Source organism: Aotus nancymaae, unplaced genomic scaffold, assembly GCF_030222135.1.
Source record: "Aotus nancymaae isolate 86718 unplaced genomic scaffold, 86718_ANA_hifiasm-v0.15.2.pri h1tg000089l, whole genome shotgun sequence".
Classification (NCBI taxonomy): Eukaryota; Metazoa; Chordata; class Mammalia; order Primates; family Aotidae; genus Aotus; species Aotus nancymaae.
This window is the reverse complement of record NW_026988504.1, coordinates 6414861-6429406: the sequence shown is the minus strand read 5'-3', so window position 1 is coordinate 6429406 and position 14546 is coordinate 6414861. Positions and strand designations below refer to the sequence as shown.

The 14546-nt window shown below is 48.5% G+C and overlaps 1 protein-coding gene across 2 annotated transcripts; it reads right to left on the bottom strand.

The window, feature by feature from the left end:
• Window positions 1–644: 644 nt before the first annotated feature.
• On the bottom strand, window positions 645–14500 carry JMJD6 (jumonji domain containing 6, arginine demethylase and lysine hydroxylase). 2 transcript variants are annotated; one of them, XM_012453641.2, is made up of 7 exons: window positions 14221–14500; window positions 13294–13682; window positions 11594–11880; window positions 9581–9716; window positions 8153–8291; window positions 6577–6704; window positions 645–4555 (listed from the first exon to the last, which is right to left on the bottom strand). In XM_012453641.2, the coding sequence occupies exons 1-7, from the start codon at window positions 14347–14349 to the stop codon at window positions 4519–4521; spliced, it is 1245 nt and encodes a 414-aa protein (XP_012309064.1). In that variant the 5' UTR covers window positions 14350–14500; the 3' UTR covers window positions 645–4518. The 2 variants fall into 2 exon arrangements, with proteins under 2 accessions (XP_012309064.1, XP_064225747.1); XM_064369677.1 differs by lacking the exons at window positions 645–4555; window positions 6577–6704 and adding an exon at window positions 9051–9144 and having other exon boundaries at window positions 8159–8291.
• Window positions 14501–14546: the final 46 nt, after the last annotated feature.

Genomic DNA, 14546 nt, shown 5'->3' with positions numbered 1-14546 from the left:
AAACCAAACATAAGGCCCAATGTTAAAGAAACACAGTTCCAGTTTTTGCTTAGGATGCATTTAATACTTTTTTGGGAAAATTACAGTGCCTAAGCTGATGTGTGATATAAACCAAGATGTTAGAGTGCTTCCTTTTAAATGAAAGATACCCAAACAAGACCCCCCAGCAATGGAGAGCTGGATCCTGCTGCACTGCTTGATATTAAGAAGTAGTGGTTGATGAAAAGAGCCCCTGAACTATAAAATGTGGAATAGGCTTTATCTATGGGCGACTACCTTTAGACCACTGTGGAACTTTCAGCCAGTGTATGGACCTATTTGTTCTTTTCTTTTCTTTTTTTAAAGAGACAGGGTCTCACTGTGTTGCCCAGGCTGGAGTGCAGTGGCTATTTACGGGCATGATGATAGCTCTCTGCAGCCTTGAAATCCTGGACTCAAGTTATCCTCCTGCCTCAGTCTCTTGGGCAGCTGGCATTACAGGTGTGCGTCACTGCTTCTGGCCCAGGGCCTTCATTTTGTGCCCTATCCCATTGTTTTAAAGTATAAATACATTTTTAAAAGGTCCTGTTCTGCTGACAAACTACATTCTATTGACTTTCCAATGAGTAGGAAAGAAAAAGACAAAACAATGCTAGAAACACAACTCCAAATCACGTTGCTTTATTTAAAATGATGAACAAGTTTCACCCAAGTGAAAGTTAAAAATACCAACCCAATGGCAGATCCACAGGCATTTCATGGCAGACCCCATGGCTAGACGGACACAGAACTAGGAGACTGCTCAGTGTTCTGACAACTCCAGGATGCACAAGTGCAAAGGTAACAGTCCCAGCTCCTCTGCAGCATCCAGTCACCGTGGAGACAGCTGGCCCGGGCTAGCTCTCCTCCCGGGAGGCTCACTGGGGCTTAGATATCATTTCTTTTTTCTTTGTTTTTTTTAGACAGAGTCTTGCTCTGTCGCCCAGGCTGGAGTGCAGTGGTGCGATCTCAGCTCACTCCAACCTCTGCCTCCCAGGTTCAAGTGATTCTCCTGCCTCAGACTCCCAAGTAGCTGGGATTACAGATGCGTGCTACCACGCCCGGTTAATTTTTGTATTTTTAGTAGAGAAGGAGTTTCACCATGTTGGCCAGGCTGGTCTTGAACTCCTGACCTCAAGTGATCCACCCACCTTGGCTTCCCAAACGGCTGGGATTACAGGGGTGAGCTGCGGCACCTGGCCAAAATTTCTGAACTAATAATGAGACAAAGTTGAGAGCCACTGACTGTGGGTGCAAGTTCACCTAGTTTTGCTGTATACAATGTCACATCTTGACATAAGCTAGTGAGAGGGCAGAGTGGAAGCCGCCACCAGACTCCACTTCAAATCCACCAGCAGTACCAGCACATGCATCAAAAACAACTTACTCATGGAAATACTATAGACAATCTAAAGAATCTACAGCTGGGGCATCCTTCTATGCCTGCCTCCTACACAGCATATTTTACATTTACTGCAAAAAATTTTGTTCCATCCTATACTCTTGTCTAACGTCCTAAATCCAAGGCTGAGTCTCTAGTAAGTCTGTAAAGCACCTGCACCAGCAACCTTCCCACGGATCCTTAGTTTTGCTACCTTATGAAGAAACTGTTACTACCTTAAGTATACAGCGATGTGAATCACACTCTTGCGTGTAGATCTGGTACACCTGCATTTAATGAGGTCTGCACTGCCTTTTCTGGTTGTAGAAATGCACAGGCACAGGTCTACCCACCCTCCCCAGCGGCCTTGTGAACAGCTGCACAGCCACTGTCCAGTAAGCTTGTGGAGCTCGTCAGGGACCTGGGCTTGTCACCACATCTCCAGCACCCAGAGCAGTGCCTGGCCCTCAAACATCGGCTCCATGCTTGAATTATTAAAACATGGACAGCTGCAAGAATACAGCAAAATGCGAATAATGCCCCTCTTTTTAGGGGCTCTCCCCTCAAGATGTCACCCTAAACATCCCAGCACCACTAACTGCAGAGGCACATGTGTGCAGCATGGAGTCTTCGAGCTGATGGTGAAGCCTCATTCACAGAGAGAGCCAAGCCCTCGTGATGTTCTAGATCCCCCTCTCATGTCTCTCCCACCCTGCTCCTTCCATCAGAAGTTAACAGTCCAAGATCCCTTCTTCCAGGACCAACTCTTTGGTTTTAAGATTTGCTGTTATCTCGGAGAATCATCCCTGAAAATAATCTAACTTTATCTCCTTCACTTCACTGTTGTTGGCACCATTCAATGGAGTAGCTCACGCCAGATGGGAAGAAGAGTTAATGTCTGAACAGGTGGTCTCTGGGTACCCACGCTTCCTACTCTACCCTGACCACCCGCCACCAGTCCTTTCTCACATGCGGTTGCTCCACCTCGCCCCACTGTGCTTACGTAACAACGAGCCTGGCTAGCCCACAGTGACAGTAAGGGGATTGGGGGGAAGGGCTGCTGTATCCCTGGCCTGGCAGGAACGAACAAAGCGTGTCACAGAAGCACATAATCCTTACTCTCCAGACACCTTCAGGAGAGCTGACTTCGGCCTATCAGATGTGTTATTCCTCTCATTTCTGGATACTGTTATCAAACAGGAATCACCTTTAGCATCTGGAAAAGGAAGACTGGGTGGCTAATCTTTATTTTCTAAATTATTATTTTTTTGAGAGACGGGATCTCACTATGTTGCCCAGACTGGTCGCGAACTCCTGAACTCAAGCGATCCCCCTGCCTCAATCTCCCAAAGTGCTGGGATTACAGGCTTGAACCACTGTACCTGGCCTGGGTGGCTAATTTTTAAAATTCAAAATTTCTGCTACACTATCCAGACCACTGGCAATGTGTTCCATCTTGCCCCCTGGTGGCAAAGAGCCTTCTTTGGGCTGTTTTTAATTTTGAACTGAAGTTTAGAGAGGAGTCGTTGATACAAAATTGAGAGGATGTAAGGAAAAAGGCCAAGTATGGCAGCATAGGAGCAATGCTGGGGAAAAGAAAAAAGCTTTTTGAAGATGGCAAGAAAAGTCTTTTCAAAAAGCAGAAGGAGCAGCACCACTCAGATATTACTACCAAGAGATTTTACATTCAGGGTTTGACTTTACTCACACCCAAGCACATCCTGTGCCCACCACGTAACTGAGGGAGCTGCGGGCGCGGGGATAAGGAGGGAGAACAGCCCCCATGGCAGGCAGGCAGCACAGTTCTGTCTACCCAGCCACACACCGGGGTTGGCATTTTAGGATGCAGAAAAATTGAACTAAGACAAAAAGAGAGAACCAGCCTTCTAAAGCCACATGAACCAATGTCAGGAAATGACAATCCGTTAATAAGTAAACAGTGGGCAGAGCCTGTATTCTCCTGGTTAACACCTGTTTCTAGTGGGTATTTTGAGAGGCAACAGCACACAATCCTAATGCATCCACACACAGCCTCCGTCTGTGCCCATGGAATACTGCAGGGAGAGCTCCTTCCCTCCTGTCTGCCAATGCCTCCAATACTCCAGCCCAGGCAGTGCTTCCCAGTGGGCACCACAGCCTTCACAAACCCCTCTTATTTTTTATTTAAGTATAGTTGGAATTTAGGAACAAATTAAGGCAAGCAGGTGAATCAAGAGGGCAAGAGATGGCATCTGCTGGTCAATCCCCAAATAGTCATACCAGTTATTTAGAAGTATCAGGATTCCAAAGACTAAAGGCATCTCTGAATTCACTCCCCGTGTGTAACACTTAGTGTCTGCAGGTCAAACAAATGGGGAACACTAATCTCAAAGTACCTCGCACAGTGAGCACTTCTGACGGATCCTGTGGTGGGGAAGAATGAGCCTATTCATACTTTTAAGTTCTGTGGTAAGAACACACTGAACACCATCCCCAGTCTATGCAAACAAAAAACCCAATGTATCACCACCCAAAAAACACACCACACACAAACACCCCTCGAATGTTACAGTCTCTGTGATGGTGGAGGAACAGGTAAGGAACCCTGAGACAGACTGAGCGGTGGGTGATGGTGCTGGTCACTGCCACTGAATGCATCTGTGGACGGACGGCGACATACCAGAAGGAGCGCGGACTCCGAGTCTTTCCGACACGATTGGCTCACACACGATCAAAGTCCACTCACCACGCTCAGTGTCTCTGCGGTCCACAGCCGGCTCTGTGGAAGCTCCTTACCGACATCCGTGAGGTAACAGACACAGCAAGACTTTACAAGGATCACACCCCGCCAGCCCTGCAGTTGACTGGCTTGGTTTTCAATGAGACGGCACAGAACCTTCTTACCCAACACCACATTAGCTTGTGTTTCACTGAGCTGGTTGAGCTGTTAAACTTCTTGAAAATCTATCCTTAGGAAGCAGTAAAAACAGCATTTGATCGAAGATAGGAGCTTGGACCAGGGAAGGAATATCCAAATTCAAAGAAGACAGAGAAGGTAGGAGCAGAAGACGCGAGAACTGAGTTGGGTGGCTGCCAAAAGCTTACGATGAAGCCACCTCAGGGAGAGTCTCTTTATCTGCTCAGGGGTGAGCCCGGCCTCCACAAGTGTCCCTAATCCTGCCAAGGAAAGTACAACTGCCTGTAATCAGCATGTAGACAGCCAAAGCTTCCATGCAAAGCTGGAAGGCAATGTTAAAAGCAGGACCCCCGGGACCCCACGTGGAAGTCATGGCAGGGCTTCCTCCAAAGTTTTCTTACAAATTACAAAGTCATGGATCAAGCGCAGATATAAATCTATAGTAACAGAAACAATTTAAAAGGGCAAGAAGAGTCTAAGTAAGGCTGTGAAAGGACAACTAGGGTTGAGAAATGCACATTCAGGTTTGATAAATTCACCTGAGTAAGTCACTTGAATTTCCTCTGGAATTTCAGCTAAACCACAGAGAATGGAGAATATACGATAGCAGGGGCTGTGGGTCCTGCGCTTCCCCAGTGCATTTTAGAAAGACTCAGCTGCTGGGAGACAGATGTAACAGAAATGTCACCTTCAGCAGTCAAGAGCTTCAGACATTCAAAATCCTGTGAACCTCAGTATTAAAGAAAAACTTTTTTTTTTTTTTTTTTTTTTAAAGAGACAGGTTATCACTATATTCCCCAAGCCGAACTCCTGAGCTCAAGCGATCCTCTTGCCTTATCCTCCCAAAATGCTGGGATTACAGGCGTGAGCTACCACGCCCAGCTTCAACTTTGGTATTTTACTATCTTCCAACGATCTCTCTTAACACTTCAACAAACACATCAAACAGACCTGTGGCATTTAAAGGCCCTAGACCAATGCATAGAGTGAACAAATTTCATTATGAGCCTGTTACATGCCCAGGTGCTTGCAAATAGATTACCTTATTGATGTGCTGGTCACTACCACTGTAAATCTTAACTTATTTACATCCAATCTTGTACTTGGAGACATGGTTGAGTTTTTATAAAAGCTAGGAGAGGTGGCTCATGCCTGTAATAATCCTACTGCTTTAGGAGGCTGAGGTGGGGGGATCACTTGAGGTGAGGAGTTCAAGACCAGCCTGGGCAACACAGAGATTTCGTCACTACTAAAAATAATAATAATAAAAATTAGCTGGCTGGGCGCAGTGGCTCACACCTATCATCCCAGTACTTTGGGAGGCCAAGGCAGGCGGATCACAAGGTCAAGAATTTGAGAGCAGCCTGGCCAATACAGTGAAGCCCCGTCTCTACTAAAAATACAAAAAATCAGCTAGGCATGGTGGCGCACGCCTGTAATCCCAGCTACTCAGGAGGCTGAGGCAGAAGAATTGCTTGAACCTGGGAGGCGGAGGTTGCAGTGAGCTGAGATCACGTACTGCACTCTAGCCTGGGGGACAGAGCGAGACTCCGTCTCAAAAAAAAAATTAGCTGGGTGTGGTGGGGTGAGTCTGTAGTCCCAGCTACTTGGGAGGCTGAGGCAGGAGGATTGCTTGAGCTTGGAAGGTTGAGGCTGCAGTGAGCCATGGTCACGCCACTGCATTCCAGCATGGGCAACAAAGCAAGACTCTGTCTCAAAAAGAAAAAAAAAAAGGAAGATTTGATAAATCAAGATTCTCTGCTGCTGTCTGCTTTGGCTGAGCACTCAAGCAGCAATAGCAAACTGGGAGAAAAAGCAAGAGGCCGTGCCTCCGGTTCTGCAGAAGATGCCAGGTGACTTTTCCAAGGGCCGTCCCTGCACTGCTGGGACTACGACTCTGCAGTCAAGGATGCACAGCAGGAGTCTGCTTTCCCCCAAGACCACCATGAGGAGAAGAGCAATGAGGGAACGTTCTGGCATTCTCAAAGGAAAACATTTCCAACATATAAAACGGATTCAATTTTTATTAAATAATGTAAGGGGTTTTCTTGGCACCATTCACATTCTCTTGCCTTTCTGAGTAAAAGAAGTGCATTCATCTGCATCGATAGCAGAGGGAAAGCTACTGGAGCAAACGTTAAGTGAACGGATTCCCGCCGAGGGCGTCCTCATTCTCAGGCTGTTAGGCCTCCCCTCGTCCGCAGGACTGGACAGGCCACCCTCCCCAGGCCCTGCCCTCGCCGCATGTCCTTCCACACAGACAACAGCCTTGCTCGGTCACCTGGAGGAGCTGCGCTCTTTGCTGACACAGTCATCCTGGGAGGTGGTGTCCCCGTTTCCCACCATGCTGCACGTCCTCCTTTTCTTTCTGCGGTGCACTGTCCCATCACCCTCGGATCCAGACTCGCACTGGACATGAAAGGAGAGAAAACAAGCAGTCAGCCTGGACGCAACCCACTTCCTCATTAAACAAACCTCTGCCCTTGGGAGACAGCCCAGATATTGGTCACTTTCTCCCAGATGCAAAGCAGTCATTATGACAGCTCCACAGCGCAGTCTTCATAGCTACCTCCTCGGATGTTCCTGGCTCCGTAAGAATTTCAAACTTCCCTCAGATGCAAGTGTCCCTCCACTGTTCTCCTAATGGTGCAGTTATTTGTTTGAGTAAGATACCCACTGCTGGGCCGGGTGCATTGGCTCTCACGCCTGTAATCCCAGAACTTTGGGAGGCTGAGGCGGGCAGATCACCTGAGGTTGAGAGTTGGAGACCAGCCTGGCCAACATGGAGAAACCCCGTCTCTACTAAAAATACAAAATTAGCCAGGTGTCGCGGGGCATGCCTGTAGTCCCAGCTACTCGAGAGGATGAGGCAGGAGAACAGAAGCTGAGATCATGCCATTGCACTCCAGCCTGGGGAACAAGAGCAAGATTTCATCTCAAAAAAAAAAAAAAACAAAAAAAAAACGAGAGATACCTACTGTAAAAATATTTTAGTCAGCATTCTGAAATTGCATTACGAAATTTCACTTTACCAACAGAGCCTGATGCATGAAAGGAAGTCGGTACAGCACTGAACATTCTCAGAGCCCCTTCCTGCCCAACGAGAAAAGACTAAATCAGCAGACTGGGTGAAAAGACAGATTTTTTTTTTTTGAGACAAAGTCGCACTCTGCTGCCCAAGCTGGAGAGCAGTGGTCCAATCTCACTGCAGCCTTTGCCTTCTGGGTTCAAGAGATTGTTGTGTCTCAGCCTCCTGAGTAGCTGGGATTAGAGGTGCGCACCACCATGCCCGGCTAATTTTTGTATTTTTAGTAGAGATGAGATTTCATTATTTGGCCAGGCTGGTTTGAACTCCCGACCTCAAGTAATCTACTCGCTTTGGCCTCCCAAAGTGTTGGGATGACAGGCATGAGCCACCGCGCCAGGCTGAGATGGAAATTTCATCTGTTAAAGGTGCAGGGCCCTCTCACCCAGTATTACTGTCAGCTTCAAGTTTAAGGTCACTGGATTTGCAGAATTTCTAGGCTTACAATTTACTATCCATCGAGGAAAGTCTTCAGAAGGATGAATTTGAATCCTGATGCTGCTTGATCTTGAGCCGTTTACTTCACTAAATCCCCAAATACCTGATACCTCTTGAGGCTATTTTAACAATTCACGCACATGTGCAAAGCTGTAACGTGGGCAAAATACACTACTCAGCAGGAATGGTGACAACTGTAACCCTTAGAACACGGTGGAAAAACTTTCACATACTTCTCCTTCTGGACAGGAGGAGGAGGAAGAGTCACACCTGGTGTAGCTGAGTGACGTGAACCCTGGAGGCTCCGTAAGCCAGCCAGCGAGCAAGGCCTCACCTCTGAGTCGGAGTCTGATGAACTGGAGCTGGAGGAGCTGGAAGAGTCGCTGGAGCTGTCGGAGGCTATCCCTGTGGACTCCTGAAGGTCAACCGAGTCTGCCAGGACAGCCAACTCGGGGTGCTCTTGCTTCAAGATCCTGAGAGGCAAGAAGTGCTGTTCTCAGTGCACTGACAGAGAACAATACCCACTCACAAGGACTCACACTGACAGCTGAGACCTGTATCTCTCAGAAACACCTGGAAATACCAGGTGTGTCAGTTCAGAAAGGGTACTGTATAATGGCGAGGACAAAACCCCAGGCTGGGAACAAGAGAAGCCCAATACGGTGCAAGGAGAACTGCATACTAACTACACACAATTTACTACCACCTGCACAGATGAGCCAGCCATGCCACCAACACACGAGGCACAATTTTCCTTAAGTTAGTCTTAGTTTTGTTCCCTGGAGAGAAATGGTTCCTCTTCCTAGTTTTATTTCCTGAACCTTTCCCAGCTGATTTTTAAAAAACCTTTCTTTCCACAGCACAGCACATAATGATCGGAGTTGGGTTGGTTAGATTCTATTTCTAAGAGTAGAAACAATTAGGTTTGTAAGAAATACGAGGTGTCAAATAACAGAGATGCCCCCCCTCACTTGGATCGTAAAACAGAACTGTACTTCAGAGCAGCAGCCCTCCCCTTCAGGAACCTCGTCTGGCAGCCACTGTAACCAGTGGCAAAAGACCTGTTGTATGGTAAGGCCTGCAGTGTGACCAAATCACAGCACGCAGTGGCCCGTGGGGCGGGGTAAGTGGGCTCAGATGCCCAAGAGTCCAGGGAGAACAGAAGCCACCACCCTTACTGGCCCTCTCAGCAGGGAGGCTGAGCATGGAACAAGCCAGAATCCCTCTCTTACCCCGAGAGCTGGTCCCTCCAGGTCAGGGTTGGGACACAGTGGCACGGGGTGGCTGTGGGTGGCGTGCACTGCCGCTGCCCGTGCTGTATCTGTTCTGTGGATAAACAGAGGAGCTAAGTCTCCAGGGCAGTCACCTCGCTCACAAGAACTGAAGGGATTAAGTTCAAATGGGAATAATGCTTCTGGGTAAGAAAAAGAAACAACCCAAATAAAACCCAAATAAAGTAATTTATTTAGCTAGCACTAGCTTTGAAAAAAACAAAAAACAAAACGAAACGAGAAACAATCCCAACGATGATCATATTTGACTGAGTGGCTTGGATTCAACATGCAGAGTCTCACCCTGCCACCTTGAGGCTGGCAAATACCCTGAGGACTCGCCCTGACCTTGGTCCCTCTTTCCTCTACCCAGAGGATCGGCAGCCCCCGCTTGCCCCAGGCCTGTCTACGATCAGCACAAGGCATTGCAGCCATTTCATCTCTGGGGTAGAAACTGAAACCAGGCAGAAAGAAGAAAAAATGACTCTCACCTATACCACTTCCTTGACAGCTTTGGTCTCCCTCTTACCGTCTTGTGCCATACCACAGGGAAGTTGGTGCTGCTGGCAAAATTTTGGGTGATGGCGATAGTAGTGTCGAGATTGAGGACAACATGCCACCAGCCTCCTGAAATCCAACAAACAGTTAAACAAGGTTTCATCCTATACCCAAGTACTGTGTCACACACACCAGAAACTGGGAACTCCTATCCCTAAGGGAGAGCCTACAGAGACATGATACAGGGTAGTAAACGTTCCTTCTGACTCAGGGATTGCAAACAGCTTGTCTGTGTCAATAAAGTTTTATCACAGCACAGCCATGCCCATCTGTTGACGTATTGTCTAGGGCTGCTTTCCTGCTACATGGGCAGAGCTGAGTAGTTGTGACAGTCTGGCTTATAGTGCCTAAAATATTTACTCTCTGGCCCTTTACAGAAAAAGTTTGTTTACTCCTGTTAATCCAAAGCTGTGACCAAAAGTGCAAAAGCATAAAGTTCTTCAGCATCTAGGAAGAGGACACCCACTTTAAATACTCACTTCCATTCACTTACCAATGTGCAGTTGTCTGGTGTGGGATTTCCTGACTCAACCCAGACAGTGCCATACTGCATCAAAAACCCAATTTAGGCTGGGCTTGGTGGCTCACACCTATAATCCTAGCACTTTGGGAGGCTGAGGCGGGAGGCTTGCTTGAACCCAGGGAGGCCAGCCTGGGCAACATAGTGAGATCTCCAACTCAATTTACAGAATTAAACCCTGACCAGGCGCAGGAAGCTGACAGTAATACTGGGTGGCTCATGTCTGTAATCCTAGCACTTTGGGAGGCTGAGGTGGGTGGACTGCCTGAGGTCAGGAGTTTGAGACCAGCCTGGGCAACACAGTGAAACCCTAATCTCCACTAAAATACAAAAATTAGCCGGGCATGGTGTTGTGCGCCTGTAATCCCAGCTATTGGAGAGGTTGAGACAGAAGAATTTTGTGAACTCAGGAGCTGGAGGTTGCAGTGAGCTGAGATCGCCCATTGCACTCCAGCCTGGGTGACAGAGTGAGAGTCACCTCAAGAAAAAAACAAACAAACAAAAAAACGGCCGAGTGTGGTGGCTCACGCCTGTAATCCCAGCACTTTGGGAGGCCAAGGAGGGCAGAGCACGAGGTCCAGAGATCGAGACCATCCTGGTCAATATGGTGAAACCCCGTCTCTACTAAAAATACAAAAATTAGCCGGGCATGGTGGCACGTACGCCTGTAGTCCCAGCTACTTGAGAGGCTGAGGCAGGAAAATCACTTGAACGCAGGAGGCGGAAGTTGTGGTGAGCCAAGATCGGGCCACTGCACTCCAGCCTGATGACAGAGTGAGACTCTGTCTCAAAAAAAAAAAAAAAAGAAGAATTAAACCCCCATTTACATAAACACAAACAAGCCAGTATGCATATGCAAAGACAGTAAGTACTACAATAAAGAAAAGTTGTATCTTTACATATGGTGTTTTTTTTTGTTGTTGTTTTTGAGATGGAGTTCTGCTTTGTCACCCAGGCTGGAGTGCAGTGGCATCTCAGCTCACTGCAACCTCCGCCTCCCAGGTTCAGGTGATACTCCCCGCTCAGCCTCCTGAGTAGCTGGGATTACAGGCGTGCTCCATCACACCTGGCTAATTTTTGTATTATTAGTAGAGACAAGGTTTCACCATGTTGGCCAGGCTGGTCTCGAACTCCTGACCTCAAGTGATCCGCTCACCTAGGCTTCCCAAAGTGCTAATTACAGGCATGAGCCACTGCGCCTGGCCTACATACAGTTTATCAAGAGTTTTGTAGCTGTGTGAAATGTGAACAAGAGCTCCCGAAGTACTTCACACCATAGCTACATGTTACTGTGAGAGGTGGGTACCAGTTCATTTACCAGGCAGCATGCACAAGATTTTTTTGGGACTCACTTTCTAACAGTTCTGCTCCAAAATGACAAAACATTGAAATCAAAAGAATGTACTTTCTTCCAGTTCATTTATACCTGGCACAAAGACAGTCTCTCCTGGTTTTTGTAAGATTTCCAGGGGTTTGAATTCAGGTGGCCAGGTTGGAAGCTGTGTCCGGGGATAAATAACATTAAACCAGGTAATCGCTTCGTCTTGCTGGTTCCCTCCTTCTTCTCGGGTCACCTTGATGAGTTCCCTGGGAGTGCTAGTAGGAAACAGGCACCAGCGCTTGTGGCCCTGAACTAAGGCATTCCAGGCACTGGTTCCCAGGGGGTCGATGTGAATCCCAGTTCCAGAGCGTGGTGGCCCCATCACAAACCACCTACAGAATGAAGATATGCAAAATGTAAAGTGTCATTTAGTTTCACACATACCATACAAAACAGTAAGTTTGGCTAGGCGTGGTGGGTCATGCCTGTAATCCCAGTACTATGGGAGGCTGGAGGCAGGCAGATCACCTGAGGTCGGGAGTTTGAGACCAGCCTGACCAACACGGAGAAAATCCGTCTCTACTAAAAATACAAAATTAGCTGGGCGTGGTGGCACATGCCTGTAATTGCAGCTACTCAGGAGGCTGAGGCAGGAGAATCACTTGAACCTGGGAGGCGGAGGTTGTGGTGAGCCAAGATTGCACAATTGCACTCCAACCTGCTGGGCAACAAGAACAAAACTCCATTCTCAAAAAAAAAAAAAAAAAAAACCCAGTAAGTTTTTAGTTTAGTTTTCCTTTTTTTTTTTTTGAGAGTCTTGCTCTAGAATGCAGTGGCTTGATCTTGGCTAACGGCAACCTCCACTTCCCCAGGTTCACGCAATTCTCCTGCCTCGGCCTCCTGAGTAGATGGGATTACAGGTGCCTGCCACCACCCTTGGCTAATTTTTGTATTTTTAGTAGAGGTGGTGTTTCACCACGTTGGCCAGGCTGATCTCGAACTCCTCGCCTGAAGTGATCACCTGCCTCAGCCTCCCAAAGTGCTGGAATTAACAGGTTTGAGTCACCACACCTGGCCAGGTTTTAGTTTTACGTGATATATCATCTTTATTTCAGAGATTATATAAATTCTGGTACATAGAAAGACTGAGTGCATTGTTCATGGACTGATTCTTAACAAAACAAGAAAAATCAGCCTGGGACAGTGGTTCACGCCTGTAATACCAGCATTTTGGGAGGCTGAGGTGGGTGGATTGCCTGAGGTCAGGAGTTCGAGACCAGACTGACCAATATGGTGAAACCTTGTGTCTACTAAAAATACAAAAATTAGCTGGGCATAGTGGTGGGCACCTGCAATCCCAGCTACTAAGGAGGCTGGGGCAGGAGGAATGCTTAAACCCAGGAGGCAGAGGCTGCAGTGAGGCAAGATACTCCACACCTCTATACTCCAGCCTGGGCGACAGAAGGAAACTCCATCTCAAAAACAAACAAAAAAAAACAAAAAGAAAAAACACTGATGTGGTTTATTGCTGGACTTTATAAGACTTTATTAAAACTTCCCTTAGAGATCAGTGATTCAACTTTAGTTGCACATTCAAGTCACCTGGGGAGCTTTCAGAAATTCTGATGCCCAGGGAAGCACCCCAATTAAATTAGTCTCCACAGTAGGCCCTCAGGAGCCCCCTAAGTAAGTTCAATGTGCAGCCAAGGGAGAACTCACTGTTTTGGAAAAAGATTACCAAACTGAACTCAGCGAACAAACTGTTGTAGATAAGGTTTTAACCACTTAGGAGCAGAATACTTTACCTGTAAGGGGGCCTGCGCTTCTCCCCAGCATACTGAAAAAGGTCATCAGTGAAAAACTTGGGCACCTTGTAGTCTTCCAAAAGTTTCCTTCTTTTAGGGTGTTCGCCATAGCTGCTGTCAAAGATGTAAAGGGGGCTGTCGTCTCGAGTGCTCTCCATGTACTCGATGTAGTACTTCATCTTCATCTTCACTGAGTACCCATCGTTATCCTCACCACACTTGAACTTTTGGTTCCGATATTTCCTTTTTAGGCGCTCCAGAGTCCACTTCTCTTGCGCAGACCAGCCCTCTTGGGCATTCAACAAAACCACGGGCTTGTAAGGTCTTTCATACCGCTCCACAAATTCTTCCACAGACAGCTGTAAAGCGTCTGCTCTTTCCACGTTATCCTGAAGAAATTAGAAAAGACCTTTCCAGTTAAAAAATAAAATAAAAAAGAAGTCCAGTGGCAGATAAGGGTATCCCCAAGGCCAATTAGTAATGGCAACCGAAGGAAGCTGACTCTCATCTGGCTCCTCCGGAATGGGGGGAGAGCGCGTGCGTGAGGCCACGTCGTTCCTAGAGCCACCCCATCAGAGGAGGGGACTTCGTATCTCCCACCCGTGAGCCCTGACAGCCAGGTCCCCTAGGGGCCCCGCCGCCCAAAGGAGTCAGGGATGACCGGCCTTCTAGTTGAGAGCGCCACAGGCGTGGGACTCCCGTCGTCGCCCGGAGCAGAAGGGCGGCCACAGCACGGGAGGAAGGAGGCCCGGCCCGGAATCCGGGTCTCTGGGACCCCAAACTCCGTGGGGTGCGGGTGAGCCCCTCCGAGCTCCCGGGTGCAGCGCTCGGGGCGAGGGCAGCCCCGGGCCCCGAGAAAAGTGCGCAGCGGCTGGCGGTGCTGATACCCGGCCCGGCCACCCCGCTCGCCCCGCTCGCCCCGCTCACCGCCACGGCCTCCGGGCTCAGCGAGAAGCTCTCGTAGTAGTTGTGCCGGGTCCAATCCAGCGAGTCCTTGAGCTCCGGCCGCGCACTCCGCTTGGCCTCGCGGATGCGCTTCTTGCTCTTGTGGTTCATCCTGCGGGGTCACCAGCTGGTTCCGCTACGACCTCAGCGCAGCCCGCTTCCTGCCACTAACGCACCCCTCCCGGCCCGGGTGGCGGAGACAGAGGCACTCAAACGCCCTTCACTCCGGCCCGGCGCCTTTAAAGTCGCCTTCCAGAAAATTCACTCCCCAGCCACCTCCCGAGCCTCGGGTTGGGCAAGCGGCCGCC